This window comes from Paramisgurnus dabryanus, chromosome 8 (genome assembly GCF_030506205.2).
Source record: "Paramisgurnus dabryanus chromosome 8, PD_genome_1.1, whole genome shotgun sequence".
Lineage (NCBI taxonomy): Eukaryota > Metazoa > Chordata > Actinopteri > Cypriniformes > Cobitidae > Paramisgurnus > Paramisgurnus dabryanus.
The window spans coordinates 40772057-40800031 of record NC_133344.1 but is presented as its reverse complement, the minus strand read 5'-3'; the positions used below and the strand labels follow the sequence as shown (position 1 = coordinate 40800031).

The following is a 27975-nucleotide window of genomic DNA, read 5'->3' as shown; positions in this document are numbered from 1 at the left end:
ACAGTTTTATATGTTTAAAGTCTCTTAATAACCACAGGACAGGCTGGTAAAGTCTGCTGTGATGCAGAGGTTTGGAAGTCTTTATTCATTTCAGGGCAGAGATGCATGTTTGTAAGTTAGCAGGCATGCACTGAGTGGGAGTTTTGGCATGTGTCGTCTCATTCAGACAGTGCAGGGTGTGTTCACCCCCTTGCGTGAATGTGCGGTTGTACGTAATTGCAAGGCTCATTTGCATGACTTTGCATTTGATATGCCGCAATCTTTCAGTGATTTGCATCTACATTCAAAAGACACCACAGCATTCAAAGAAATGAACGCCTGTTAGTGTTTTAGGATCCTTCCAACTATGCCTCACCCATAGTGGCCATACTGTAACCTTTTCTTGTTCATATCCAAACAACAGTCACTTCTGTGGGGTCTATTTATGACTGAAAACACTGTTATACACTGGCAGCTAAAGAATTAGTTTCAGCCATGATGAGAAATGTAGAAATGTCATTGCAGTACACTCAGATATGTGTTCTTTTTTTGGATGTATGACCTAAGTTGACACAGTGCCCTTCCTAGCAGGTGCAATATTTATAGGTGTAGATCTTTACTTTGATTATAGATTATTCCAAGAAACTGAAACTGTCCAAATTAATATTTGCATGAAGTCACATAATCTCATTGTGTTTATGTTTTGCAGGCAACATTTCTCTGGTAACTCCATCCAGCTACAGCCCAGCCTCCAAGATCACACTAGGAACGGTCAATTCCAATGTGGGAGCCCAGATGGTTAGTGTCAAAGCAACACATAAGACTACTGTGTTTAAACATGCAAACAGGCACAAAACAGCAAATAACCTAGGGTTGGGCAGTTTAGCTAAACATATCTAATAGCACCAAAAACTGAACCATAATATATTTATCCCAATATTTGTGTTTGTTGTTTTAACAGAGGCACCATTAAACAGCTATTGTTTCCGAAATCAAAGTCATATAATTAAAATAAAACATTAAAATATTTATTTTATGGCACAAATTAACTGTTGATGCAGTTTTTATATGTTTTTTTTACCCATTTCCTGTTATAATTTTAGGCAGGAACTGTTTAAATAGAAAGTGCATTATAATAAAAATATTTACAGCTTTTTTATATCGTCAGCAGAATGAAATATATGGTATATAATTAAATATTATCAGCGAGTCCTAACTGTAGCAAAATAATACAACACTAAAAACTTTTTTGCACTAACTTGACCTCATAACTAGTACTGTATATAACATTTCATTCTGCAGTTCACATTGTGTCCTGAAGAGGGCAGTCATATCCTTAAAGAACTGTGATTTACATCTGCCTCAATATAGCATGTGCTTGTGTCTGCTGGACATGGACAATAGATGACAGATGGGGGATAGAAAAACTAGGTTGTCTAAAGGGACGATACTGAAAAGATAAACGCAAAGATTTTAGCAAATGGTAGGGACTTCGGAAGTTAATAGAAGGACCTTGAAAAAGTATATGTTTATGTAAAAATACTGCTATCTTACTTTAGTAGACAACTATACAGTATGCACACTCCATAGATTGACTTTCGGAAGACATTGTGTAAACATCTGTTAACATTAATTGCAGGCTCCACTATGAGTTTTGAACAGTTCAACCTGTTTGGCCAAACACGGTTAGATGGCAGGGTATAAAGGGCAGTAGGAGTGTTTGGGGAAACTTGTTTAAACTTTTCATTGTTTCTGCATGTTGATTTAGTGTTGGCAAATTGACCCACTTTGCCTTTAATATTTATAACTGTTGTTTTAAGGTGGAGCAGAAGGACTGGACTTAAACAAATACGCTTGTGGTATAGAGAAGGACAGAACTGTGCTGTTTGCCAGCACCTCTGCTAATGAGCTTATTTCGGCATGACAGACCCCTGTTAAGACTCCTAATCGCTCATTAGAGAGCGCACAAACACACATTTCTGACTGACTAGAATCTCTCTATCACAAATACATGCACACGTGTATCATTCACACTCAATGCTACCTGGATATTGATAATATCATATGAGAGAAAAGTTGATATGGTCGGAGCTGGTTATATAGTGGGCAGTGCTCCTACATTTGCTTTCGGTGACCTGAGATCGATTCCTGGGTCGAGGTCACTTACCGGACCCGTACCCCTCTCTCTACCCTGTACTTTCATGTCCTCTCCTGTCAAATAATACCCCAAAAATAACTTTAACACGTATCAATTTTTTTTTCTTTTTTAAAGGAATGAGAGAAAGAGGCTGTGATTCAAGCATACTGATGTTTTGCAAATAGTATGTAAAACAATGTGCAACATATATCATAAATTAAGAAATGTTATGTTATTATTTAGTATACTACTGGCGCTTTCATCATACTGTGCATGGGCAATTAGGTTAAGCGCATTGCATTGTGGGATACAGTATTCTGTGCCTACAGAAAAAATACATGGTGTACACAAAATGCATGATGCAGTAGTATGGTAGTATGTCATTCCTGAAATAGCTAGATTTATCTCTTGAACTGCAGTGTGGATGGATGAAGACTGCCTTGCTTCTGTAGACGACCCTGTTTGTTCTCCCTAGAGGTTGTAGCACACTAACATATGTGGAGAGATTCAGGTTAGCAGTGAGAAAGCAATGAATTACTGAAAGTCGTGAGGGAAGAGGTGGAAATTTGTGTTTTTAGAGAGAACCTTACAGCACTATACTGGAGTGTTCAGATGTAGCCTACATGAAGGAGCAGTCCATCCTGTTTCTGCCGTGAAGACCTGGATGCTGCCATTGTTGCTTTGACATTGAGGCTGAGCTGTAATGAGCAATATAAGCATTATGGATGTGATATTTTTCAATCAAAAATTAAAACATAATTACTCAGAGAATGTATCTATAACCAATATATTGAACAATCTGTTTTAGGAATGCATAACGATTAATCGCGATTAATCTATATCAGAATAAAAGTTTTGGTTTACCTTTGTATTTGTATTGTATTTATTATATATACATAATTAATATATAAATATATATTTTTTTCTTAAAATTATACATGCATGTGTGCATATTTATATATAAATAATTATTATAGACAGTTCACACACATATATGATGTAAACATAAACATTTATTCTGCTATAGATTAATCGCGATTAATCGTTTGGCATCCCTAATCTGTTTATATTTTCTTAAACCACTAATGATAGACATCATATATATATATATATTACGTTCCCTGTTATAGGCAACTCTTCAATAGTTTCAATTTTCCAATTTTCCTGTGCCTATTAATTCCTATTAATTCACATATATTCCCATTCATTCTCGTTTCCAGCCTTGAAAATTCCCGGAATTTTGTAATCTTACAAATAAGGACACAAGTTTTTAGGCACAACATGTAGGATTTCTGTTCATTAAAATGCACAAACCAGAAGCAATAATAACAACAACAAAAATGCAGAAGTCACAGCTCTTCAAAAAAATAAAAAATTACCGGTAATAATAAAAATAATAAATAAAATATTTTATTAGAATTCTCATATGCAAATTTATGAAGAAGACACCACATTATCGATAGGACAACATCACTTACCAACTATGGAATGAAATGCTTGAAAACCTAGGTATTTAAGCCACCAAATATTGGCATCTATGATATCAGTATGCTTAAACATTTTTGGGAAAAACTTTATTTATGGTAAGACATTTGCATGGGATTGTCCAAATGCTGTGTGTTTAAAAATCCTAGCATCAAACAGGAAACACCAATGCCTCCATTTTTTTTTTTCTTATAAAATTTGTATGGCCATGAATAGTTTATGGCAATGCAAGCTTTTTTCCCATGTGTAGTATCTATCAGCATCTATATTTGCAGGGGATGGTGCTTTTAGTAGCTTAAACTGGCTAAGAGCTTCCCACATCGACTCAAATCAATCAATCACAGTTTGTGTTGTTCTTAAAGGCTTTTTTATGAGTGGAGTTTTTAGAGATGTTGTTATGACAATAATTGACCACCATGTAAAAATGAATTACAACACTATCTGCAAACAGTAGATATTAAATGCTTTTCTGCGTAAAAATGAATGCTTACTAGTTGGCAAAAAATGTTCTTGTTTTTGTGCAATATGAATCCATATATTCACAGTTTTTGCCTCAATAAAAGCAAATGAATTTTGTAGATGCATGCATTAAACTAACACCCATTAAACACTTTCAGGTGTAATTTGCATATCCTCTGTTCACCTTTCTTCTTTCTTTTTTGTAGATTTTAAGCACACCACAGAGAGTGTCTCACCCTGGAAATATCCTCATCAGTAGCCCATTTACGCCTCACACGACACCAATTGCCATGGTTACACAACCTCACCCTCCCGAGGGCAACGAGTGGACCCCGGGGTGAGCAAAGCTACCACACTTCTCTCTCCTTACGAAACACATAATTTAATGTGCGCCCCCTACTGTTTGTTCTCTGACTATGAAGTTTAAATCTAATACACTTTGTTATTATTATTAACACAAAAATCTAATATGCTCAGTTAATCATGTCTCTTGTTCTGTGTAATATCAACTTTGTTATAAATAACACAGTTCCTTGATTTATCCACTACTGTATGTCATATAATATATTTGCACAACCTTTGTTTGCCCCAGTTTTTACATGGTAAAGGGGTCATAGCGTGAAAATCTGTGCCATAATTGGGCCCCCAGTGCTTCTATCAACCTAGAAAATGTGAAAAAGATCAACCAGCCAGTAACTTAGTTTTGGTAAACCATTCTCTACAAGCACATGAAAAAATAGGTTATTTAGATTTCGACTGTTTTGTGACGTAGGTAGCAAGTCTTATTACAATAACCCCCCCACCCCCAAACTGCACTTAACAACCACAGCACTGCCATTTAGTGCAGAGAAAAAGAGAGAGAAAGATTATAATTGACAGCACAAATGAGTTTCAATTTAACAGGGTTCCCACGGGTCCTTGAAATCCTTGAGTTTGTGAATCTGGGAGGGAAAATTTAAGGCCCTTGGAAGTTTTTGAAAATCTACATACATAGATACAGGTCATTGAAAGTGCTTGAATCTATTTTATGTCAGAAGTTTTCTGGAAAAAAATCCATATTATTCCCTGTGTATTGTAGGATAATATCATAAAAATTCTAGACTTTTTAAGCACACGTGCTAAACTGTTTGCTTTAAATGTTTATATCTTCTGTATGTGAATGTTGATTCATACCAAAATGCTTTTTTTCATAGTTGTGTTTGACACATGAAAACGTCTCTGGTTACGTATGTAACTGTTGTTCCCTGAGAAGGGAACGAGACGCTGCGTCTCCCTTGCCATACTTCCTGCGTCCCTGTAACGCCATCTTTGGCAATATTTCAGATAGCGATATACTTCCTGGCTCCTGCGTCACCCTGTCTGGTTAAGCCTCACCATTGGTTGAATTTGAGATACACATTGAGACACACTTACCCCTGGAGACGTCCAGGACGCTTTAAATGTGCTTTTAAAGCGTGCTGTTATGATGGTGCGCATCCACTATGGGAGTTTCAAACTTTCGGTGCAGTACATAACTTAGTCTTGCATGTTGTGCAAATAGATCCATGTTGTATAATATACTTATGTAAGGTGTTGAGCATTGCTTGGACCCGTTGGGTGTGCCGCGGTTGCGCGACATCTTCATTTGCTTTTAAATCATGGTACTGATGTCATATGCCATTTGGTCTATGCAACACGCCCCCAGTAAACCCTAACTCTAGAAAAATTGGAAATGGTCAAGAAAATTCCAGTCGGTGCATCTCTGATGTTAATACTTGTTCTGCTTAACCTGGACAAATAACAATGTGTTTGTTTTTGCTCTGTTTTTGTAGGAACAAGAAAAGGACACACGACTACATGGATTCCTATTACTCAGACAGGTAGGCATCATGTAACTCTTGATCTTGAATTTTGCCCCTTTAAATAGTATGGCGTTCATCATAAAAGTCATCAATAGTTTAAAAATCGTTGTGCAATTAAAGCATCACTATGAAATGTTAATGTTAAATTTAAATGTTTGAAATTTAAATGCATAGAGGTGTTAATGTATGAGTGTGTGTGTGTGTTGCAGGGACGGACTGTGTTCGATTGATTCCTCATCAAGGTAAATGAGCAGATTTGTGAATACACCGGGATCAATAGTCATACTCTTCTTGAAATGGGTTTTCCTGGGGGAAATGTGCGTGTGTGTGTGTGTGTGTGTGTGTGTGAGTGAACAAATGCTCATGTTTAAATCAGGATTTATGAGGCTCAGATGTTGTACAGGACAGTAGTGGATCACAGCTGCACACCCAGCTGTTTCAGTATCACTAATGAGTTTCTCTAGAGACACACGAATACGGACAACCTGTCCTTCACCTCGGTTTCATGTTAAGATTTTCTTATTAGTATTGATAATGCAGTTGGGGCAGGGGTGTAAAATTAAGGTTAGTTGTCTTATCATACTGAGCTGAGGGATACTTTTATTTAAGATAGATACATTTCACAGAAAACACTGAGTGTGTTACTGTAGTATTTGTAGGTTTAGTTTGTTTAGCAGTTAAACAGTTGTTTAGTGATTATAGTAAGAAACATTTTATCTTGCTGCATTTATATATTCAGACTTTTATATTCAGATTTTGTTTTTTATTTATATTCTTTAGAAAACTTGTTTATTGCAGTTTAAACTTGCAGTGTTATATGCAGTTCAGGTCATGCACCTGTAAAGCTCAGTTGTAGAGCATTGCATTAACATCGCAAAAGGTCATGGGGTCAAACACAGGGAATACTCATACTGATTCATGTCTATGCATAAATGTAAGGTGTAAATGTAAATTTTGCAAATGCACAATCATTAATTGGTTTAACGTTTTAAATATCCATAAATTCTCCAAACCAGATCAGATAGGGTGCAGGCAGGGTACAACCAGATAGATGGCCAGTTCATACTAATGATAGACTGTATATTGCAGTGGCCGATATTTATAATTTTTTTTAATTGTTGTATTGGGCAATAAATCTTTTATTTTTATTTTTAAGTACTAAAGCTGTGTTAAAAAAAAAATTAACTTTAATTTAAATTTTAAAAAAATTGTTCACTGAATGTAAAATGTCTCATTCCAGCAATATATTCTTGTTAGATTAACAAAACATTTCCTCTTCTACAAATTTAACAGTTTAACAATTTAATTTTTTTATTTCACACGTCTTTTTTCACATGGTTTTATAAAACTTGTAATGTTATAAGAAGATCAATCTTTGTCGGTCAAAAAAGAGGCCACCTGGCAAAGTAAAGGTAACATCAAGTAAAGCAAAGGCTTCAACTTCATACAGAGACCTCAACACACAAATCTCAATAATGTGACAGTAATCAAATTTCATGAAGTGTAAAGATGAGCTCTTTACTTCACCACAAAAAATAAGCAACAATGATAACAAAAACGATTGCAGTAGTATAAATAAAGACAACAAACACAAAACAACACTCACGTAACAGTAGCAGTTAAGTTATGCATGCTGCAGTGCATGATGGGTAAAATTTTCAAAATCCAGAGATTTAAATAAGCTAAAAAAATAGATTTAACACAAAATGTCATGTTGAATGAGAGAAATCATGCAATTTGTGCATGAAACTAAAACACTTGAGTAATATTGAGGACATTTTCAGGGTTTAGGTTAAGGGATAGTTCACCCAAAAATACAAATTCTGTCATCATTTACTCACCCTCATGTTGTTACAAACCTTTTTAAATGTCTTAGTTTTGATGAACATGAAGGAAGATATTTTGTGGATTGTAACCAAACCGATTATGAGCCCCATTCACTTTCATAGTAAGATAAATGATTAAGAATAAGAAGATAAATGAAAAGAATACTATGGAATTGAATAGGGCTCATGATCGGTTTGGTTGGTGAGAAAATGATGACAGAATAAGTGTACTTATTTGGGTTGAAACATGTATTTTTTCAGATTTACATATACAGTTTCTTATTCACACTTGCACACATGATGTAATGTTTCTTCTGGGTCCCCTCCCCTCACATTTCCTCTTTTGTACCTTGTTGCTTGCGTGTCTCCTGAGTCTGTCCTGTCTTTTGCTGCATTCTGGCAGATGTGTCTTTTGCTGCAAAAGGTCAGATGACTCTCCCTCCCCCTCCGTTACCTTTCCATTTCCTCTTTTTCATCCTTCCATCTTTCCTTCCTCCCCCTGTCTCTCTCTCTCCCTCTCTGTCTGTCTCTTTCTTTTTTGTACTTAGACTGCATTTCTCTGGTGCTGATGTAGTCCTCACAGGAAGCGAGCACGTCTCACCACTGTTGCTAAGCAGAAATCTTCATGTGTGCCAGTGTTTTACACACACCGCTTGCGTGTGTAAGCGCACGTCATACAAGTGTCACATATACACAGAGAGCGGTCTGTGCGTGTGTCGCTTCAGTACTTTTACTCAGTCGGGGCAGATTTGGTGAGCTGGGGGTCTGGAACTAATTTGTACTGACGACTGAAACCCCAGTCACCCAACCGCTGTACCCTCCCCCTTTTCTTCCCATGTTCCTCCGCATCTCTCTACTTCATTGAGCAGCAGTTACATAATTCACCCCACAGTGCAGATGCTTTATTTATAGTTGGAGAAGGCGAGAGAGAATAGATGCAAGAATGCATTTTCATTCCGTTTATTCACATTTTGGTACTTGGCGAGTACCTGAGCTATCCTTTTGTTTGATCCGACACCGCCGCACCCCCTGCGGCACACATAAGCATGCTTGTATGCGTGACATCAGATGTGCATCATCGTATGCTTAACCAATAGTGAGGTGTTCCTCAGAACGGCTGATGTTTCCTTCATGACCACTGGCTGATTATGTAACCTGCTGGTACCTGTAAGAGAATGGCAAACATTTCTATTCTCTATATTTCTAGTCTTTATTGAGTCGGTTTTTCTTATTTGTTCTCATTCACTGATGATGCTGTCATCAAGTTGTTTAAAACAAGCCCAAAGCATTGAACTTCTGCATGTATTTATTCACAAATGATGCTTGTTGAGCACCAGCATGCTGTTCTGCAGATCTGTTTTACCCAGATCAGCCTAGTAACCAACCTGGAATGCCCTAGAAATTGCCAGCAACCCCAGAAAGTGCTTAGCAATGTGCTAAAAAACAATCTGGCCATTTTAGAAACCTTGTAGAAACACCCTGGTATCCTCCTGCATTACTGTTAGCAGCATGGCAGTGAGTTGAGCAAACTTTTTGGTGTAAATCTACTCATAGATTTGTTACTTTTGTAGATGTTTTTGTCTTTTGATGTTTTCACATTAACCCAAACCTCCCTTCTTGCTTTTTCCTGTCCTTCATTCCTATTGGTTAAAAACATGAACTGGATGAATGAGGTTGTACCCTTGCAACGCCATCACATACACTTTTTTACGCACGCACACACGTGCACATATCTGTGTACTTGTTTTCTCACTTCTGTCGTGAAGATGATACATCCTTAAACAAGCCGCTGTGACACAACACCGAGCCAAGATCCAGAAAATGCAAAACGCACACAAACATAAAGTACCAGGAACAAAAACATGCACACTATGTGCCCTGTTTCATCACAGATTATGGGTGTGTCTATGTGAAGAATGAGAGAGGTATACCTGAAATATAGGATGAAAAGTGACTGAACATCAAAGAAATCGATCAGGCTTCTTTCAGATGAGTTTCTTTATTTTTAACTTGAGAAGTTGCTGAAAAGATAGCAGCATTAATCGCAAAATGATCGCCATGCAACCAGATGCATCACAAGCCAATTTGTGTTTCACTTCTGTTTTGTATTTGTCAGAATTTTTAATGTTGATTCTCAAGATTTTACAGAAATAATAAGATAATAATCAGCATACTTTCAAATCAGTACAACACATATTAATGTTCTGTAAATACGTTACAATTTTAAAAATGTAAAAAAGTAAATGCAAAATATGCATTGAAAAAACATTTAAATATAAAAAAAAATTTTAAGTTTCTGCATAATTATTTTTCATGTAAATTTTACACATATGGAAATTAAGTAAATCTACTACTAAATTTACTAGTTAAGTAAAATGACACTAAAAAATATGATATCTACTTTCTTTTAGTTAAAAACACATAAAATAGCGTTTAATTTCAATTTTAACATGCTGGGAACTACAAGTCCAGGTCTAGTAAAATCATTCATGTAGTTTCAACACAAAATTATCAATGTCAATTTCCTTCTTCCAAATTTAAGTGGATTATACATGATAAAATTAAAAGGATTACTCCACTTTCATCACTATCACCCCATGCCATCCAAGTTGTTTTTATTTGTTTAGTTGAGAAGCAATTAAATTTCTTGTGTAAAACATTTCAATTTTTTTCTCAATTTAATAGACTTTATTGGACCCCAACAGTTCAGTTTCAATGCAGTTTACAATTGCAGTTTCAACGCAGCTTCAAAGGACTCTAAACGATCCCAATCGAGGTGTAAGGGTCTTACCTAGCGAAACAATCATCATTTTTGAGAAGAAAATAAAAAATAGGCAGTTTATAAACCACAACTTCTTGTCTTGCACTAGCCGTGTGACGCACAAAGTTGAAATGTCAGGTGTCACATATGTAAATGCACCATTTAAAACAATAAACTGACACAAAGACATTAATTAGTATCATTACACATACAACAACGTCAGAACGGGCCTCTTTCTCTACATTTGCAAACACTGGGGAGGTAGTTTCACATATGTAGCGTGACCTTTCGATGTGCTTACGCAATGCATAAGGTCACGCTGGCACATCATCACACGGCTAGTGCATGATGAGAAGTTGGTTTAAAAAGTGGTTTAAAAGTATATATTTATTATTTTCTTGCCAAACAATCGTTTCGCTAGATAAACCCCCTTATACCTTGTTTGGTATCGTTCCTCAAAAAAACTATTTCCTTCTCGACTGAACATAGAAAGACATCAACATTTTGGATGACATGGGAGTGAGTAAATCATTGTGATTTTCTTTTTTGTGAAAGTGGAGTAATCATTTAAGTTGAAATTTAGAGGAATTTACTTAACAATGTGTTCATTTATAATACTTAAATTTTTATGTTATTTTAACTCAAAAAAAAAAACAAGAATATTTTTATATAGTTTAGTCATTTTATTTTGTTAAATCTACTTAATAAGGCACACAAGCATTAGTTTTTTATATTGTACTTAGTTGCCATGAAAATAATACAACAAATCAAAAGCAAAATACATTATAAAATGTATTTCTTTAATATTTAGGGTAAACTACTAAACATGACCCAAGCAAACTGATCGATGAACACGATAGACACTGTGTCTCTGTTCTGACTCTCAGTTTCTCTCTCTGTCTACAGTAAGAGAATGAAGAGAGCAGATAAGAATGGTAAAGGTCTGAGGCACTTCTCTATGAAGGTATGCGAGAAGGTACAAAAGAAGGGCACCACATCCTACAACGAAGTGGCCGATGAGCTGGTGGCCGAGTTCACCCATGCCAGCAGTCTGATGCCCGCTGACTCTGTGAGTGCCTGTCAGATTTGGGACATCATTACAAGACATTCATACACAGTGCTTTTGCACAAATGCATGCACAATAATTACACACAGTCTTATGTTTGCTTGTTAACAGCAGAATACAAAGTAAAGAATTCACATTAATGTCACACATTGAAAGCTTTCCTAAAAATCAATACAAATTAATAAACCACAATATTACAGCATGTTCATGGAGAAATGTGCTTTCACAACCGGTAATTTCATGACCATCAGTTAGTCTGTGTCTGTACCTAGCAAAATTAAAGCAGAGCAAGGCTGATAAATGTTAACAAAGCTCTCCAGATCCTCCCTGCAGTCTCTTATGTTAATGTGAACTGTGATTTATCTATCTGTGGTTTATGAAGAGCCACAAGCACTTCCTGTAGCACTGCGCAATATCCACCTCTCGCCTGGCCACATCCCAAAAACATGAGGAGAAACAGCAACTCCATGTTGGTCTCAGATAATATTTCTCTTAAAAACAGTCATTAAAAAGACTTTACAGAACATTTAGCATAATCGCAGGTTAAACTAGACATGGAGACCCAAGGACAAAGTGCAGAAGAGATGATCCCATGTGCGCTAGATGACGTTTTATGTGTTTTTTACATGTAGCAGGTGTACGACCAGAAGAACATTCGGAGACGTGTATATGATGCTCTCAACGTGTTGATGGCCATGAACATCATCTCTAAAGAAAAGAAGGAGATACGCTGGATTGGCCTGCCCACAAACTCAGCCCAAGAGTGCCGAAACCTAGAGGTGTGTGTGTGTTTCGAGAAACCTTCAATAAAACAAATTAACATTGAGCACGTTTATATGCACATTGTTTTTCTGATTAACATCCTCGTTTCTGGTTAAGCACTTAATCAGAAAATGAGATTTCCATGCTCCACAGCTTTAAGAATAATTTCTTATACATTATAATTAGCATATAAATGAAGTACATGCTTGACAGGTTTAGTTTGAACAACGTCTTGTATCTTGTAGCACCTTAAAGTACTTTAACTTGGACATTGGCATACGGGTCATAGACAAAATACGTAATAAAAAAATCTTTTAAAATGGATGTGATGCATGTTTTTTTGTCAGGAACACTGTTTTGTTTATTGAGCAAAATTTAAGTACATTTTAATGATTTATTTATTTAAATAGAATATTTTTGATATCCCCATTCAAAAAATGTCAGGATGTACAACCAATCATTGTCTATTGCCAGATACGTTTTAATGCGCTCCCTGTGTCATGCTGATTTTTTGTTATTTGACAGTGGCATTTAAAATTTAAAACCTGAAAAAAGTTTATAAGGGAAATACAACTTACCATAAAACTAACATTTTAGAACTATAATTTTAAGAGCAATACTTTTTTTAAATGTACAGTAACCATTATAGTTTAGACAACCTTGGCTCGCATTTTTTTAAAGTAAAATTATTAGCTTGATTTTTATTTCTTAGGGGCATTCATAGCACCCTTTCTGGTTGCGCCACCTGACCTCTGTATTAAATTTACAAACAACACACTTTTACTTGGATGCTGGTATAAGCGTTTGGCTGTGATGTCAAATTCATATATATACAAATTTATAAAAATATACTTGAATGAATTAAATGGTCATAAAATGACCTAAGAAAGTAAGTCTAGCTTTTAGACAAAAAATATCAAATTTAAATACATTTATGCTTAAAACAAGCAAACAAATCTGCCAATGGAGTAAGAAAATTTTTCTTGAATTAAGTGTTTAAGAAAAACGGTTTATAGTGTATTTTGTCTAAAAACTACACTGTAAAAATATTCACATATACTTTCACATACGCTTTGCAGCCCTCTATCGGCTAAAACCGCACTAAAAAAGACCGTGCCGCGGTTCTGTAGTTCGAGTGAAAATTACCGTTTTCCCTTCATTCATCGCGTCAAGGCTGTCTGTTGCGATGTGTTCATCGCGTGAGTTCATATCGCGATGACGGTGAAAATTCGATGTATCGTTCAGCCCTAAATCCAATCAGAGCCAGCTTTGCTGCAGTAAGCTAAATTATTTACGACAGTGGTAATGGACAATTCTGCTTCTAACCTGTAGGGGGAGCAAAGAGCAAAAACTCTTTAGGTTGCTTTAATTTTAGAATATTTGTACTGAAAACAAGACACACACTTTTTTCCAATATTTTTTTACATTTGAGAAACATGCAAATTGTTGGACAAAAGTTTTTTTAATTTTTTTAACATCCCAACAACTACTGATAGTTGTGAAATTTGTTTATAGGAAAGGTTTTAAACATAAAATAATGTCAAAGTATATTATTTGAATTTTTTATAATTTAAACACATTTTTGACACACATATTTTATGTCTTAAACTGGCAATTTATTCAGAAAATTTGTACTTGTTAAACAATTTTGAAAATAGAAAAATGAGGCACTCCTGATAAATGTAAATAAAGCCTTTAATCAAAAATGGCTATTATTTCTATTATAGGCCCCTTTTTGAAGAGCACCCTGGATTATTTGTACATTATTTATATCTATATTTTTTGACCCAGAGAAGCGTTCCTTCTTTTTTTTTCTAATATTGAAAATGTTTTTAAGAATTAAGTGACACATAAATGTATCAAGTTATTTTTATAGTACATAATGCCCCGGACACAAAAATATGCATGCCATGTCACTGATATATAAATGAATATACCAAATAAGATGTTAACATGGCCCAAAATTCTAGTGATACAGGAACAAACCAGGCAGATGTCTTATTCAGATGTCTAGTAACTGGAATATTGTCTGAATAAGGTTTTGTTAAGAGATGTGGTTAAATAAAAGATGTGTCAGGAGTAAGTCATAAATGAAGAAAGCCTAGCCAATAAACCTATTTTCACTGTGCATGATTTTTTTTATTCGCAGTCTGTGTACACTATGACATCAAGGTTATCAAAATATAATGTAAATGCCTGTAACAGTATTCAAAAATGGTGAACATTTTTCAGCTGTTTGTTGTGTATGAAAGCGTGGCCACCGGTGAAAATCATAAAAGCTTTAAATTACTCCACTCGAACAATGACATCATTTGTTTGTTTGGACATTCATGGACATTTGTGCGGTCTAAGCACTAGAATTTAATACAAGTGGTAAATGCAATGTACCCTCATCAGCTGTGGGTGTGTGCATGTGTGAAGAGCTCTCTGACACCATCTGTTAATGTCACATCTGTGGCAGACTTGACAGACAGAAGCAAAGGGTGAATGGAGGAGGATGATGGGGAGGAAGGGTTGTTGGGAGGGAAGGGAGCCTTCACACACACACACACACACACACACGCACACACACACACACACACACACACACACACACACACACACACACACACACACACACACACACACATACGGTAAACTTGTACACCTACATGCAATGATGTAATCAATCTAAGGTGTTTATCCATGCATAACCAAACTCTCACACATCTCTATAGATAGATCTCTATAGTTAACATTTGTGTTGTATTATTAAGTTTGACACTAAATTTCTAACGTCTTCATTTTGGGTTTGTGTGTTTATCTTTCAGCTGGAAAAACAGAAGCGCTTGGAAAGAATTCGACAGAAAAGGGCCCAGCTGGAGGAACTAATATTACAGGTTTGTACTATACCTGTTTGAATACTAAACCCAGCATGACAGCATGATCTTGTTATAAACAAAAATGCATGTGCTTGATTTCTCGAAAGAAAAATCATAGATTAATTAACTTAATACGTTGTGGAAAAAACCTACCATGTGCAGGCCTTTAAATATGTCACGTGTCTTTGCAATATTTTTAGGGTATGCATATCAAAAATCAAACGATCCCGAATGCATTTTCTGTAATCACTGTGTATAGCCACCAAGACAGAACGGGACACAGTTGTGTTACATTGCGGCAGACACTTTGTACCGCATCTCTATCAAAACAGCTGATAGAGTCTTTAACCAGTAGCACTGCTATTTACCAAACTAGTTTTAGTTCACTATTGCATTCAAAGATGGTGATCAGATGAGAGGAGGGATATTTACAGGGGCCAGCTGTGGAAAAGCAGCAATCTCCCAGTATTGATCCAGTTTCAAGGAAGTGAGACGTTTAAATGCCATCCATCTCGCGCAGTCAAGCACAGTCTGTTTGTGTCGACACGTCACTTTGTAAAGCATCCAGCCCTCGCTCTGTTGCATGTTAGCACATTAGGACTGAAAGTAACATTATGGAGATGTATAAGAGATGCATACAGTCGATCAGAGCGATGAAGTCAGATGTTTGGATAGATCAGAAGAGGCCTTTGTATTGCTGAGATATCGATCAGCGAGTGCTGCTAACTGAAACCCATTGGCTTGGTTGTAGTCCATGTCCAGCCCCCATAGACGTGTGCATTACGCAGAGCTATTAAATGATCAACAGTGGTCTGATTTAACTTTGCTTATGATGGGCCCTTAAGAGCTATGGCATGTAAATAAAACTGCTTGAAGGTGTATACACATGGTGATTTGTGCATCTCTTGCCGTGGAGCAGCAGATCGCCTTTAAGAATCTGGTACAGAGGAACCAGGCCAACGAAGCGTCGTCACATACGGCTCCTCCTCCAGGATCTGTCATTCAGCTTCCCTTCATCATCCTCAACACAGACGTACGCACCGTCATCGACTGCTCCATCTCTAGTGATAAGTATGAGATTTCCCTCCACGTTCATTTTGTCTCTTTGCTTCTGTTATTGTTTGTCTCCAGCCCTTTATCTGTCACATATCGACCCAACAATGCAATTAAAGCGGATGCTTTATCAGGCTTACAATTGAGGGAGCAGTGGATTGTTTGCCTTAAGAGAAATCAGTAAGCAGAGTACAGTATGTAATGCTACAAGTAGGAATATTATCGGGATCCTTTTGGTGATATGCAGAGCACCATTATTATCTAATGCTACTGTATTTTACTTTACTGCTACTGTGCTGCTAAAGGCAGAAGGGATGAAATGATATTAAGTGCAAGTTTCATTTCACAACAGCTAAACTCAATTTATTTCTCCAAACAGGTGTGAATACCTCTTTAACTTTGACAACACGTTTGAGATCCATGACGATGTTGAGATCCTGAAGCGAATGGGAATGTCTCTGGGCCTTGAGAACGGCACATGCTCTCCAGAGAACCTCAGTTTGGCCAAATCTCTCGTGCCTAAATCCCTGGAAGCTTATGTCCTTGGTAGGTACTTGGGAAACTCGTGACACACTATCTGTTTTGCTTTTTTCCAATAATATTTGGTTATTTTGTTTTTACTCAGAATCTTTTCACATGCTTTATCTTGTGCGACCCTCTGCTTTCAAACTAAATAAACCATTTCATCCTTTCTTCATTTGTTCTCTTTTTATAACCTATATGGGTAGGTTTTTTAGCGCAATACGGGTAGGTTTTTTAAAAAAGTAAAAATTTGCAAAAAACTGAGATAATTGCAATTTTTTAAAGGACTTTTGTTAGAGATCAGATTCAGAGCGATAATCAAAATTGTTGTTTTTTTTTTACTGTTTTTGGATCAGTGGATGCTTCAGTGTTTTAAAAGTTGGGTAAGAGTGCCACCTAGTGGATAATAGCAGAAATATGGATTGCCGTAAAAACTCGGAAGCGTTTTCTCTTAAGCCCGGGATACACTGCAAGATTATTTGGCTGTCCCATCTTAATCTGTGGTCCTACAGTGAGAGAGGTTCAAAGACATTCGTTTCCCCGGTCTTGCGTCCAAAGTCAGCCTACGATAGTTTTCTGACAATGTCATAAATTCAGCATGATCAACGCACAGTGTGTTTGCTGTTATGACTTGCATACCGGTATTTGTTCACCAGAAGCGCATGCTGATGATGTTGCGCTACTGTGTGTCACAGCTAGTGATGGGACGGTATGGAAATTTCATATCATGATAATAATGACCAAAGTTATCATGGTTATTAATATTATCATGGTTTTCTTAAAATGAGATGGAAATGTTCAAAAAGAACTGATACACACACTGAAAACATATTTCACAAATTATTTCTAATTATTCTAATAATTTTACCGTGAATGAATACAATACATTATCCCTTAAATGCCTTCTTGTGCCAAAAACTAAGTTGCATGTGCGTGTCTGCGTTAAACTGATTCTGGCGGGTTTTCAAAATCACGGTAATCAAACACGCTTGTAATGATAATTAAATTTTAAACGATAATACTAACCGTCAGGACATTTTATCGTGGTTAATCGTGAAACCGGTCCCATCCCTAATCACAGCCGTCACATCCTACAATTCAATAGGTGTCATTATAGTACAGTCTACATGCTTGTCGTACCTAAGTTTAAACGATCCGTGTTGTACAGTGTGATAAGGTAATGATCTTATAGGATGGCAAAAACCCTGCAGTGTATCCCGGGCTTAAATTGATGAGATAACACGTTAATGGCGAAGAAAGAGTTAATACATACAGAATTAGCAACGCTCATTAGAACCTCATTGAAGGGGATGTACGACACATAACAAAGTCGCTGATGGAGTCTGGGCATCTATTAGTCAAAATATTACTTATTATTACACGGCTCTCTAAAATGCTAGATTCTGTTTGGCCATTAGTGACATTCTTTTCAGATAACTACTGCTCAAAAGTAATAACAAACAGTAACCCGGATGCTGCAAATCATTTTGACAGGTACAGTTTAATATTACACAAAAATAAATATAAAATGTATATATATTTTGTGTAATATTATTGTGTAATGTCTTTTAATAACATATATTTACAAATGATTAAACCAAATAGTCTGTTCATGACATTTGAACGTCTTGTCTTATAAAGTAAACGTGTTTTCCTTGCAGAAGGTCTGCATTCATAATAAATGAGGAAATAAAATATTTCAAATCAATATTTAATTTTCCTTACCTTACAGAGGTACATAGCTGTGTAATAAGTGGGATAATTTACAGGCAGTCATTGTTATTACTACATAAGCCCCTTCTGTGTGATACAAGACCCTGCTTTTTGTCTTCACTAGAAAAAAATAATCATTATTTCACTAGAGACATGAAGAGATTATTGAGTTCAACCATTACACTATACTGTGGTTTCACCACTTTTATTGGCCCACCACACGTTAACATCAATTAAACCAATAAGACTGCCCAACTAATGTTTATTACTATCAGGCATTTAGCTAGGTAGCCTTTGTTTTGATTTTCTGTGCCACATTCCTGCCATTTTTATCCTGCCAAATAAAAATAACTAATTCAAAACAGGTGTCTATAGTTTAGAAATGTCAGACATTTTTTTCAATTCAAACACCATTGACTGGTTTTGCAAAAGGTATAGTTTTGAAGTTTAGTTTTAAACTCCTACCTGGTCAATGGTTACATTTTGTGTTTCATTTAAAATATGTATGTGAACATATTGTCATTCACTCCCAACAGGAATGGCCAGAAACTCCAACAGAACACCTCTCAGCCACACAAGGTATGTTTAACGCTAGCTCGAGTAGACTACATAATGAATAGTGAAAGCTGAAATAATCCTTGCGTATCTTCTTTTGCAATATAAATACATGCAGGACTTGCTGAGTTAGGCAGATATGGCAACCCTCACCTCCCAAATATCCAGGACACTGTGTTGCTATAATTACCATCAGCTTTAGCATTTGGACTAACGTTTAGATAACCCCACCTCTCTCTCTCTCTCTCTCCACAGCACTGCCCCTTCACACACCTCAGAGTCTCGGGGTCAAACGCCCAGCTCCTTCAATGAGGAAGAGGACGACGACGATGAAGACGATGACAATCCCTCTTCCCCCGAGTGAGCGTCTGCTCTGCAGGACGTCAGCCATCGTTCTCTATGCTGGGACAGGATTCCCGAGCAGCACCGGGGAGGAATGCTACACAGGAAATAAGCTGCCACTCCTTGCTGTATTACAATATTTTTAACTTCCCTCACAATCTCTCACTTCCTCTTACCCAGTTTGGCACAAACTTTGGCAGAAGACTTCGACTCGGGGGGAGACAGTTCACTGTGCTTTTTTATTCTGTTAGTTGATGCGTAAGCCGCAGGTCGGGCCGTAAAGGAGAGCAGATGAGCATATTTTTCCATGAAAGATCCTCAGTTTAATTTCCCTAATCTCAGTGTTCTTACTTTCTCCACTACTCATCCAGAGGACTTTCAACTTTCTCCCGAAAATGTATTTATTTTGGTCATTTTAAGACCAAACCAAGTTATCTTTCTTTGCTGTAGGGATTGGAAAAGCAGTGTCCTGGAAGGAATGGAAAATCTTCATTTTTATAAGTGGATCCGATGTCATTTTGTTGTATTGCATAGTTTATTTACTGCAGTTGTTGAAGGACAGTATTGATGGTTGTTATCAGCTGTTCTGGGTTCATGTAGCTTGTTGCATGTTGCATCAAGCTATCTGAATATTGCATGTTAGGAGATTTTGCTAGTGTTTGTGTGAGTGTGATAAAAAACATTTTCAGAGTGGCCAAAACATGGGAAACTTCCCTCATCCACTCAGGTCACATTTTAAACTGACTTAGATCAACATAACATATACAAATTTTCATTTGCAAATGGAACTGTATGTACATGTATACATGTATAAACATATCATTTTGGTTATCAAATTGCCGTTATTTGTTTCTTTTTTTAATATACAACATTTTTAAAAATCTAAATGTTAACTCTTGGTACATGTATAATAAAATGACATCATACATGAATCAAGAAAACCTTCCACATGAAACTGGATTTTTTGTGCATAAGGAGAGGTTTGTGTAATAAATGTCGGTTAAACGGTATACAACTGCATTAAACAACAATGGATATAAAATCTATTTTTATTTATACATTTTTCTTCCTTCTGTTCAGAGAAAATTAAGTTTATGAAAAGAACAAGAAATCAAGTGCAACGTAGCATAAAGTTTAGTTCACTCCAAAATTACAATGTGATCATATATCACTTACCCTTGTGTCATTCTAAACCACCAAGTCCTTCGATTGTCTTCGCAACACATTTTTAGAAATTTTTAATGAAAACCGGGAGGCTTGTGACTGTCCCATGTGACTGCAGTTTAATTTTCCCAGAAAAGAATGAATGACATTGGCCAAACTCATGTGCCAATAGTTCAATAGTAATATTAGGCTTCAAGAACACTTTTATTGAACAATTTTATTCATCAATTTGTTCTCTTCCTTGGTCGTTCAGTGCACATTCACAAGCAGACTATGGTGCATGATGTTGACGTCGCCTGCTGACGTAGTTGCCAACTTTTTTTGTTTTTCCCTTTTTATTATTTAAGCCATTATGCAAATATTGTAAACAATACTTCAGCCGTATTGTTAAATAAAATCGTTTGTTTTGTTTTCTTTGTGCACAAAAGTGTTCTTGTGGCTTCATAATATTGTGGTTGAACTATTGATGGCACATGGATCTTTTTGACGATGTCTTTTATTCTTTTCTGAAAAGAACTGTAAAAATTAAACTGCAGTCTATGAGATGGTCACAAGTCTCTCGATTTTCATCAAAAATATCTAAAAATGTTTTCTGAAGACAATTGAAGGTGGTTTAAAATGACACTGGGGTAAGTTATTTATGATAAAGTCCTTCTATTGAAATTTTGGGGTGAACTAAACCTTTAAAGGTGCATTTTATAGTCATCCAGCTGTGAGATTGTGAATTGCAACCAACTGCTCACTTACCCCTCCCTTTCGAAACACATAGAGAAGCTTTGGTACGTCATTGTCTGAGACAATGTGGTGACGATATGTGCTCGGTAAGGCAGTTTATCCATTTAGGGCAACTGTAGAAACACGACGGTGCGAAATGGCGACTTCCATGTGAGGGACCTGCGGCGTATGTAGATAAAAACGGCCCATTCTGAGGTCATAAAAACATTACGGTTCATTTTGTGAAGTCTATACACCACTGATAATATAGTTATGTATATTGCGTTTCTGTTAAAAGATCCTCATAAAATTTACACACTGCACCTTTAATCGAGAAGATGAGCTAAACGCAGAAAATTAAATGGTTGGTTACAAATGCATCAATTCGTAAAAGAAACAAGTTTCAGTTTGCAATGTTTAACAAAAAAAAGAGATAAAGGTTCAAGTGAATTTGGATCTGATTCTGAATTTTTTACTACTGAATAAAAAAAACTAAATTGTATTCTTTAATAATAATGCTTATTTGATTTGAGTGCAGTTTCCTTAAATTCATGTTAGGGGTTTTGCATGTTAGTTTCAGACAAAAAGTGTACAAACTAGAATATTTTATATAGGCATCAGTTCTATGCTACAACCTAAAATGAAAAACAGTTAGACCAATAATTTAAGGCAAGGGTATTTTTATCAATATCAGCAGGGCCGTAATTTTCACTAGGGACAGGGGGACCCCCCACTTTTCAAAATCCCATTTGTACCCCCCACACACTTTTTTTAAAGTCGTTGGTCATGATTTTTTATAACCGCACGTTGTCACAGAGGAGCAGGACTGAGAGTCTGCCTTAACTTAAAGGGCACCTATGGCCTTCTTACAAGATGAAATATAAGTCTCAGGTGTGCCTAGAATGTGTCTATTAAGTTTCAGCTCAAAATACCCCACAGATCATTTATTATAGCATGTGCAAAATTACCCTATTTGGGTAGGTACAAAAATGCGATGTTTTAATTTCTATACCTTTAAATGCAAATAAGCTACAGCTCCTCACTTCCTTACAAACAGACAGTGAGTGCTTACAGTTAAAACAGATCTGATTAATACAGTCTGAGACTAATATTATCTAGTGGACAGAGTACAACTTGCTAAGGGTGGAAACTATGGTAATGCAGGACTGTAAATGGGCAGGGCTTTATCAATGTGACCTCACATTGATAAGAGAATCAAAACAGCATGTCTAATGAGACTGCTTTGGTTTAATGAGGATTAATAAACAAGGAGTGGGCGGATTTTTTTATCGTACGGTGGTTGTGTTCACACACTGCCAACACACATTATGTCCGCATTATGATTTTGCATAATAGGTGCCCTTTAACCTAATTATTTCCTGGATTTTTACCACCATAGCCCCTAAACCAGGGGTCTCCAACCTTTTTGTGAGCAAGGGGTACCACAATGGATAAAACAATGTGGGGGGTTAGTACTCCACTACTAGTCTATTCAAACCTTTTTCTTTAACTTGTTGATTTTATTTTATTTTATTGTACTTGTTGATATGTTTTATCATTTTTTAAAATGTTAACATGCACAAACGAAGCCAAGCTAATATAAAAATATGTAATACATAAATATTTCATATATTAATTTGGAGACCACTGCCCTAAAAGTATGTTAACGCAAGAAATGGGGTTCAAATAGAAAAAATATTCACCATTTTGTGACCCCACACTTCTCAAACCAAAATAAATATCAAGATGGGTAAAGTTGCGTTTTATAGTTACAGAATTTATGAATTGCAATTACTTTTAGGCTAAACTGTTGTGATGTTTTATATGCAAACTAATTTAGAGTTATGACGTATTCAGTTCTGTAGCCCACATATTTATGCATGCATATATTTATGTATTGAAATATATAAATGTAAAAGATTTTATTTTTATATAGCATTTCATACTTCAAAGTATTTGTAAATGAATCAATAAATGGGTTTCTGTTGTAAATAAACCCAAATAGTTCAACAGCATGTCCCGCTATAGGCGGAAACGCAGCTTAATTAACGTTATATATTCAACACTAGGGCACGTGCCTATAGAATCGATTTCCTAAAATAACATGAGTAAAATGTGCTTTAGTCTCACTTTTATTAACATAGTTGCTAGTTCTACAAACTACGAATGTTTTTGGTGGATCTTGTGTAAATTATGTCTAACGCTCATCATTTAGATGCGGCTCTATGAAATTGTGCTGCCGCCGCACTGCGCATGCGCGTCAAACGCCGCTAGTGAGCAGCCAGACCGCCGGACGACTGCTGCAGTCTAGAGTAGCGTGGACTGACGGCACACTTCACTTACTTCCCAACGCCAAGGTATCAACGCTTTTTTGACTCGTCTCTACCCATCGTCCTCAAACTGGTTTATACATCCCTTTCAAATCATGGCCAACAAAGAGGAGAAAGCTGACGAGAAAACGACGAGTTGGAAAGATACCATCTACAACCCACGGACGGGGGAATTCATCGGGCGCACCGCGAGTAGTTGGGGTAAGTCGTCGTTGTTATTAAGTCCCCGTATTAACCAATACTTATAACCCTCCGATATATTAAACTATCACACGTGTGTGTGTGTGTGTGGCAATTCAATGAATGCCAACAGATCTGCAGCGTTTCACTTAATTCATGCAATAACGGTCCAGGTTATTTTAATGCTCTGTTACATTTATCGTAGACATTTGTAACCTGAGGTAAAACGGCACTCGCTTTCATGTCTATGTGGTGTCGATTATAATCCGTTATAATGTGGCATTATGTGCAATTCAGCGTGCGTATAAACACTGCGGGCTTCTCTCAGTATCTGTGTCAAGCAATAAAACGATTGTCATATAAATGGTTTGGGCGATATTTAATAAGGTTATTACCAAATTTACCTCTAAAAGCACCCGGCAATCGATCGTATTTAATGTCCGTCTTTGAAGAAATGTGCAGTCAGCTTAACCGAAACCTGGTTTAAAATGCTTTTAGACGATATTTATTGATATGTGTGGCTCGATATATTAACAAGTCTGCGTCTGATTCCTCTACATACTGCAGTGGTCATTTGAGATGAGGGGAAATCATTACCGTCATTACTTCACATGATTCTGAATCTCAACAGATTTTGAATGGAATGGGATTTTAGCGATCAGTCGCACACATCGTACAGTTGTGCACGAGGCTTTGGGTCTATGAATAGCTGTTCATGTATATCGCCTTGCTCTCTCACAACAGGCCAGTCGCATTCAATGAGAAATGATGCGTGGCGGTATTTAATTTGTGCGTTAAATGAAATGAGCGAAATGATTCACGATTCACGTCGGTTTGTTTGAAGTCGATAAATCACCGCTTATGCAGTCTGCACCTGCCCGGTCTGGTGTTTGATTCATTATTATTTTCAAAGATTCCTCGCTAATGAACACAACGAAAAAAATACCGCGGTAAAAGCTTGTTACATTAAAATGAGTCGCGGCGGTAAAAGTGTCAATGCGCCCGTTCTTTGGGAATGCTTCAGCTGTCAATCATTCTCGGCCTCGGTGACGTAGCATCCGCATTCATTGGATATGCAAATGAGCATTGCTTTGGTGGATGAGAGGAAATTTCCACATCCCTTGACACAATCGGTTCATGAAGGTGGTGGGATGAGGAGGTTGGGAATAAAGATGCATGAGTAATGTTTTCGGTGCCCTTCTTTGAAAGTATTAAACTGTTTGAATGTCTTGAATATTAAGGTGGTATAAAGATATATCTCTCTAATAGTGTCCATTATTATTAATGGGGGTTGGGAGCAATTTCTTAAAAACCCAGTTGCTTGGTAACCAGCTTTGCATGAAACTATTTCCTAGCATGTAGTGCATGTCGGTCATACGATCGGCCCGTCCGTATTCGTAATGCTAAACTCTGCGGTACCTCTTCTTCATCGGGATGGGTGTTCCTTGATGCATGAGCTCGACGCCTCCACTCCCCTCCTTTCTGTCTTCCTCCCTTTCCTCTCAAGGTCAAACCGGATCTTCGCAAGCTCCTGTATCTAGAGGCCTTCTGAAAGCTTATGTGAAATTTAAATAAAACAATCTGTATTATGACACACAATGTACATGCATGCTAATTTATAGTTGCGCTTGTGTTTGATTTACAAAATAAGAATCCAGTTATTCTGTTAACCTGTGTTTGTTCCTCTCTAGGCCTGTGTTTTTATCTGTCATGCACTGACTGTACTAGTGGTTGATCAATATCTAAAGAGGAGTGGAGGATCTTATTCAATTGAATATGCACAGAAACCTATACAATATTTACTCAAAATATTCATTATTATTATTATGTTAATGTACTATTTATTTACTTCGGTGACAAGGTTGTATGCATATGGACGTTTATTGATGGTATGTTTAAAATAGTTTACTGTACGTTGATGGTAGCAATTCATGAAGTGCTGCACATAAAAAACAAGAAATGGAGTTTTAAAGCTTTTAGTCTGCGTCTGTTAGCTTTGAGACTGTATGCTAATAAAATGTATCAACTTAACTTCTCAGTTATTGAGATTTAACATTTACAGTCTGTCAAAACAGACCAAATGTACGGATGACTCGTCACCTGTTCATAGGCGCATACACGTTTTTGTCCTAAAATGGGAGCACATTACATTTTCTCCTGTCTCTGTCTAGCAATAGCAGTTAGCAAACGATTCGAGGCTGTGACGTACTGTAAACCAAAGGTTATTAGCTTTTAAAGTAATAATATTATGAGATTTTCTGAAGATGTAAAATAAGTCTTTGGTGTCCACAAAGTCTGTATGTGAAGTTTTATCTTAAAATACCCCCACAGATAATTTATTGTAACATGCAAAAAATGTGATGTTTTTGGGTGTGTCCTTTAAAATGCAAATTAACTGATGAAATTCAAACACTAATCGCTATAATGGTGGTTTGTTGAAATTAAACCTTAATTGTGTTGTCAATCATTTTTATCTCTTTCTTCTCACTAAATGACAGTGCTGTGGTTGAATAGTGCAGATTAAGGGGACTTGCACACCAATGCTTTTTTTACGTGGCTGGAAAAGCGCGGAGGACGCCGAATGCCAACTGTTTTTTTCAGCTGAGCGCCAGCTTTCTTCATCTGAGCGCTTTGGTAGCTGGTTGGTTGCTGTGGTAATTTCCCGCCCCTCATCCACTGTGATTGGACGGCCGTGTGAGAACTGACATTGGCGAGCGGAGCTTTTCTTCCAAAGTTGAATCTCTTTCAACTCTCGACGCTCAGCGCCGAGCGCGGAAAAACTGCAGAGCACAGGTTTTCCGCTTGGAAAAAACCTGCTAATTGCTGGCTTATTTGAAAAACGCCGAGCTTCCATTGGAAACAATTCAAAACATGCGCCGGCCACGGGCGTAAAAGCTTTAGTGTGCACGCCCTCTAAGGCCGGTATTATTGTATTTGGACTTGCTACGTCACAAACCAGCGAAATTTTTTCCACATGCTTGCAGAGAATGGTTTCCCAAAACAAAGCTACTGGGTGAAACTTCCTCACGTTTTCTAGGTTGATAGAAGTACTGGGGACCCAATTTTGGCACTTAAATATTAAAAAAGTCAGATTTTCACACTATGACCCCTTTAAGAAAATAGGGGATGATCCTCTCCTCATGTGTATTTTGAAGCCATTTCACAGGATCTTCTGTCATCTGAAATGTATCTGCATCATGTGTTCAAACCTGTGACCTAGTAATTGAAAAAAGTACACACAAGAGAATTTGTCATTGCTTCTGGGCCGCTCTTACGTTTCCCGAGAGAACGATGAGGAGAAACAGAGTGATGGAGGGAAGGATGGGTTGTGAAGAGATAAAAGGATCAGGCTCGAGTTAAACGACAGATCCGGCTCTTCGAAAAATCTGCACCCCGATGCATGTCCGTATGGATTAGCACAGATTAACGCGTCTCAATCTACTGTTGATTTTAGCAGGATTAGCGATCAGGCTAATCTGTCAACAGCTTCTCGCGCAGTTGCACTGAATCTGTGATGGGATAGAGTGGAGCTTCTCAAACAGCTTGTAGGATCCCAGGACATATTTACCACGGCCAGTTTAAACTGATGAAAAGGAGCGTTGTTCTTCAGATAGGAGACCGGCTATGTGGCACAGTGGCAGTGATGAATTTATATGAGCGACAATGACCTATTTTCTGTGTTTCATCAATGAATTTTCCTGCTCCTGTTTTTTCTGTTAACAGAGCCTGGAAATGTGATTAAAGCATGTGTTAACCATGTGTGGCTTGTAACTGAGGTACAGCTGAGTTACTTTTCATTCACAAAGTGGTATAAGGTGCTATGGGAAAGCCATTTTCCAAATTCTTGGAATAGTTCACAGTAAACTGGTAATTCTGATGCAATATCACCCTTTCTAAATGAGCTGATGATGTTTTAATGCTGTTTGAGTTTTCAAATTGTCTTCATACTTTTATTCATTCATAGCTCATCATAGCTGCCATGGATGTCAAGATGATTGATTTTGATAAAGACAAAATGATTAACAAGTGCAATTAAAAGTGTTTCATGTCTTACACTTTTCGTTGGCTTACAGATGCTGTCACTTTTTCATTGTATGTAAAAGAGCTTCATGAAGATTCTGTACAATTCTCATTTTTTTCTCAAAAAAGCATTCAGATTCTAAAGGACATAGTGGATTTTAATTATCTTTGAGTGAACTATTCCTAATACTTTGTGGTGATGGA

General features: G+C 36.8%; 2 protein-coding genes across 6 annotated transcripts in view; both read left to right on the top strand.

The window, feature by feature from the left end:
* The window catches only part of tfdp2 (transcription factor Dp-2), a 41452-nt gene extending 21253 nt beyond the window's left edge, over window positions 1-20199 (top strand). For 4 of the 5 annotated variants that reach the window (XM_065281823.1, XM_065281824.2, XM_065281829.2 and 1 more), the window contains 11 exons: window positions 689-777; window positions 4267-4397; window positions 5872-5919; window positions 6111-6143; window positions 11395-11557; window positions 12188-12334; window positions 15128-15196; window positions 16098-16249; window positions 16611-16777; window positions 19003-19045; window positions 19277-20199. In XM_065281823.1, the coding sequence (XP_065137895.1) occupies window positions 689-777; window positions 4267-4397; window positions 5872-5919; window positions 6111-6143; window positions 11395-11557; window positions 12188-12334; window positions 15128-15196; window positions 16098-16249; window positions 16611-16777; window positions 19003-19045; window positions 19277-19385 (1151 nt within the window). In that variant the 3' untranslated portion in view covers window positions 19386-20199. The remainder of the gene's footprint in view (window positions 1-688; window positions 778-4266; window positions 4398-5871; window positions 5920-6110; window positions 6144-11394; window positions 11558-12187; window positions 12335-15127; window positions 15197-16097; window positions 16250-16610; window positions 16778-19002; window positions 19046-19276) is intronic. The other variant, XM_065281827.1, reaches the window with a different exon arrangement.
* Window positions 20200-23503: 3304 nt separating this feature from the next.
* Window positions 23504-27975, top strand: part of atp1b3b (ATPase Na+/K+ transporting subunit beta 3b) — a 40228-nt gene continuing 35756 nt past the window's right edge. The window contains exon 1 of the mRNA XM_065281833.2: window positions 23504-23772. Coding sequence (XP_065137905.1) covers window positions 23667-23772 — 106 coding nt within the window. The 5' untranslated portion in view covers window positions 23504-23666. The remainder of the gene's footprint in view (window positions 23773-27975) is intronic.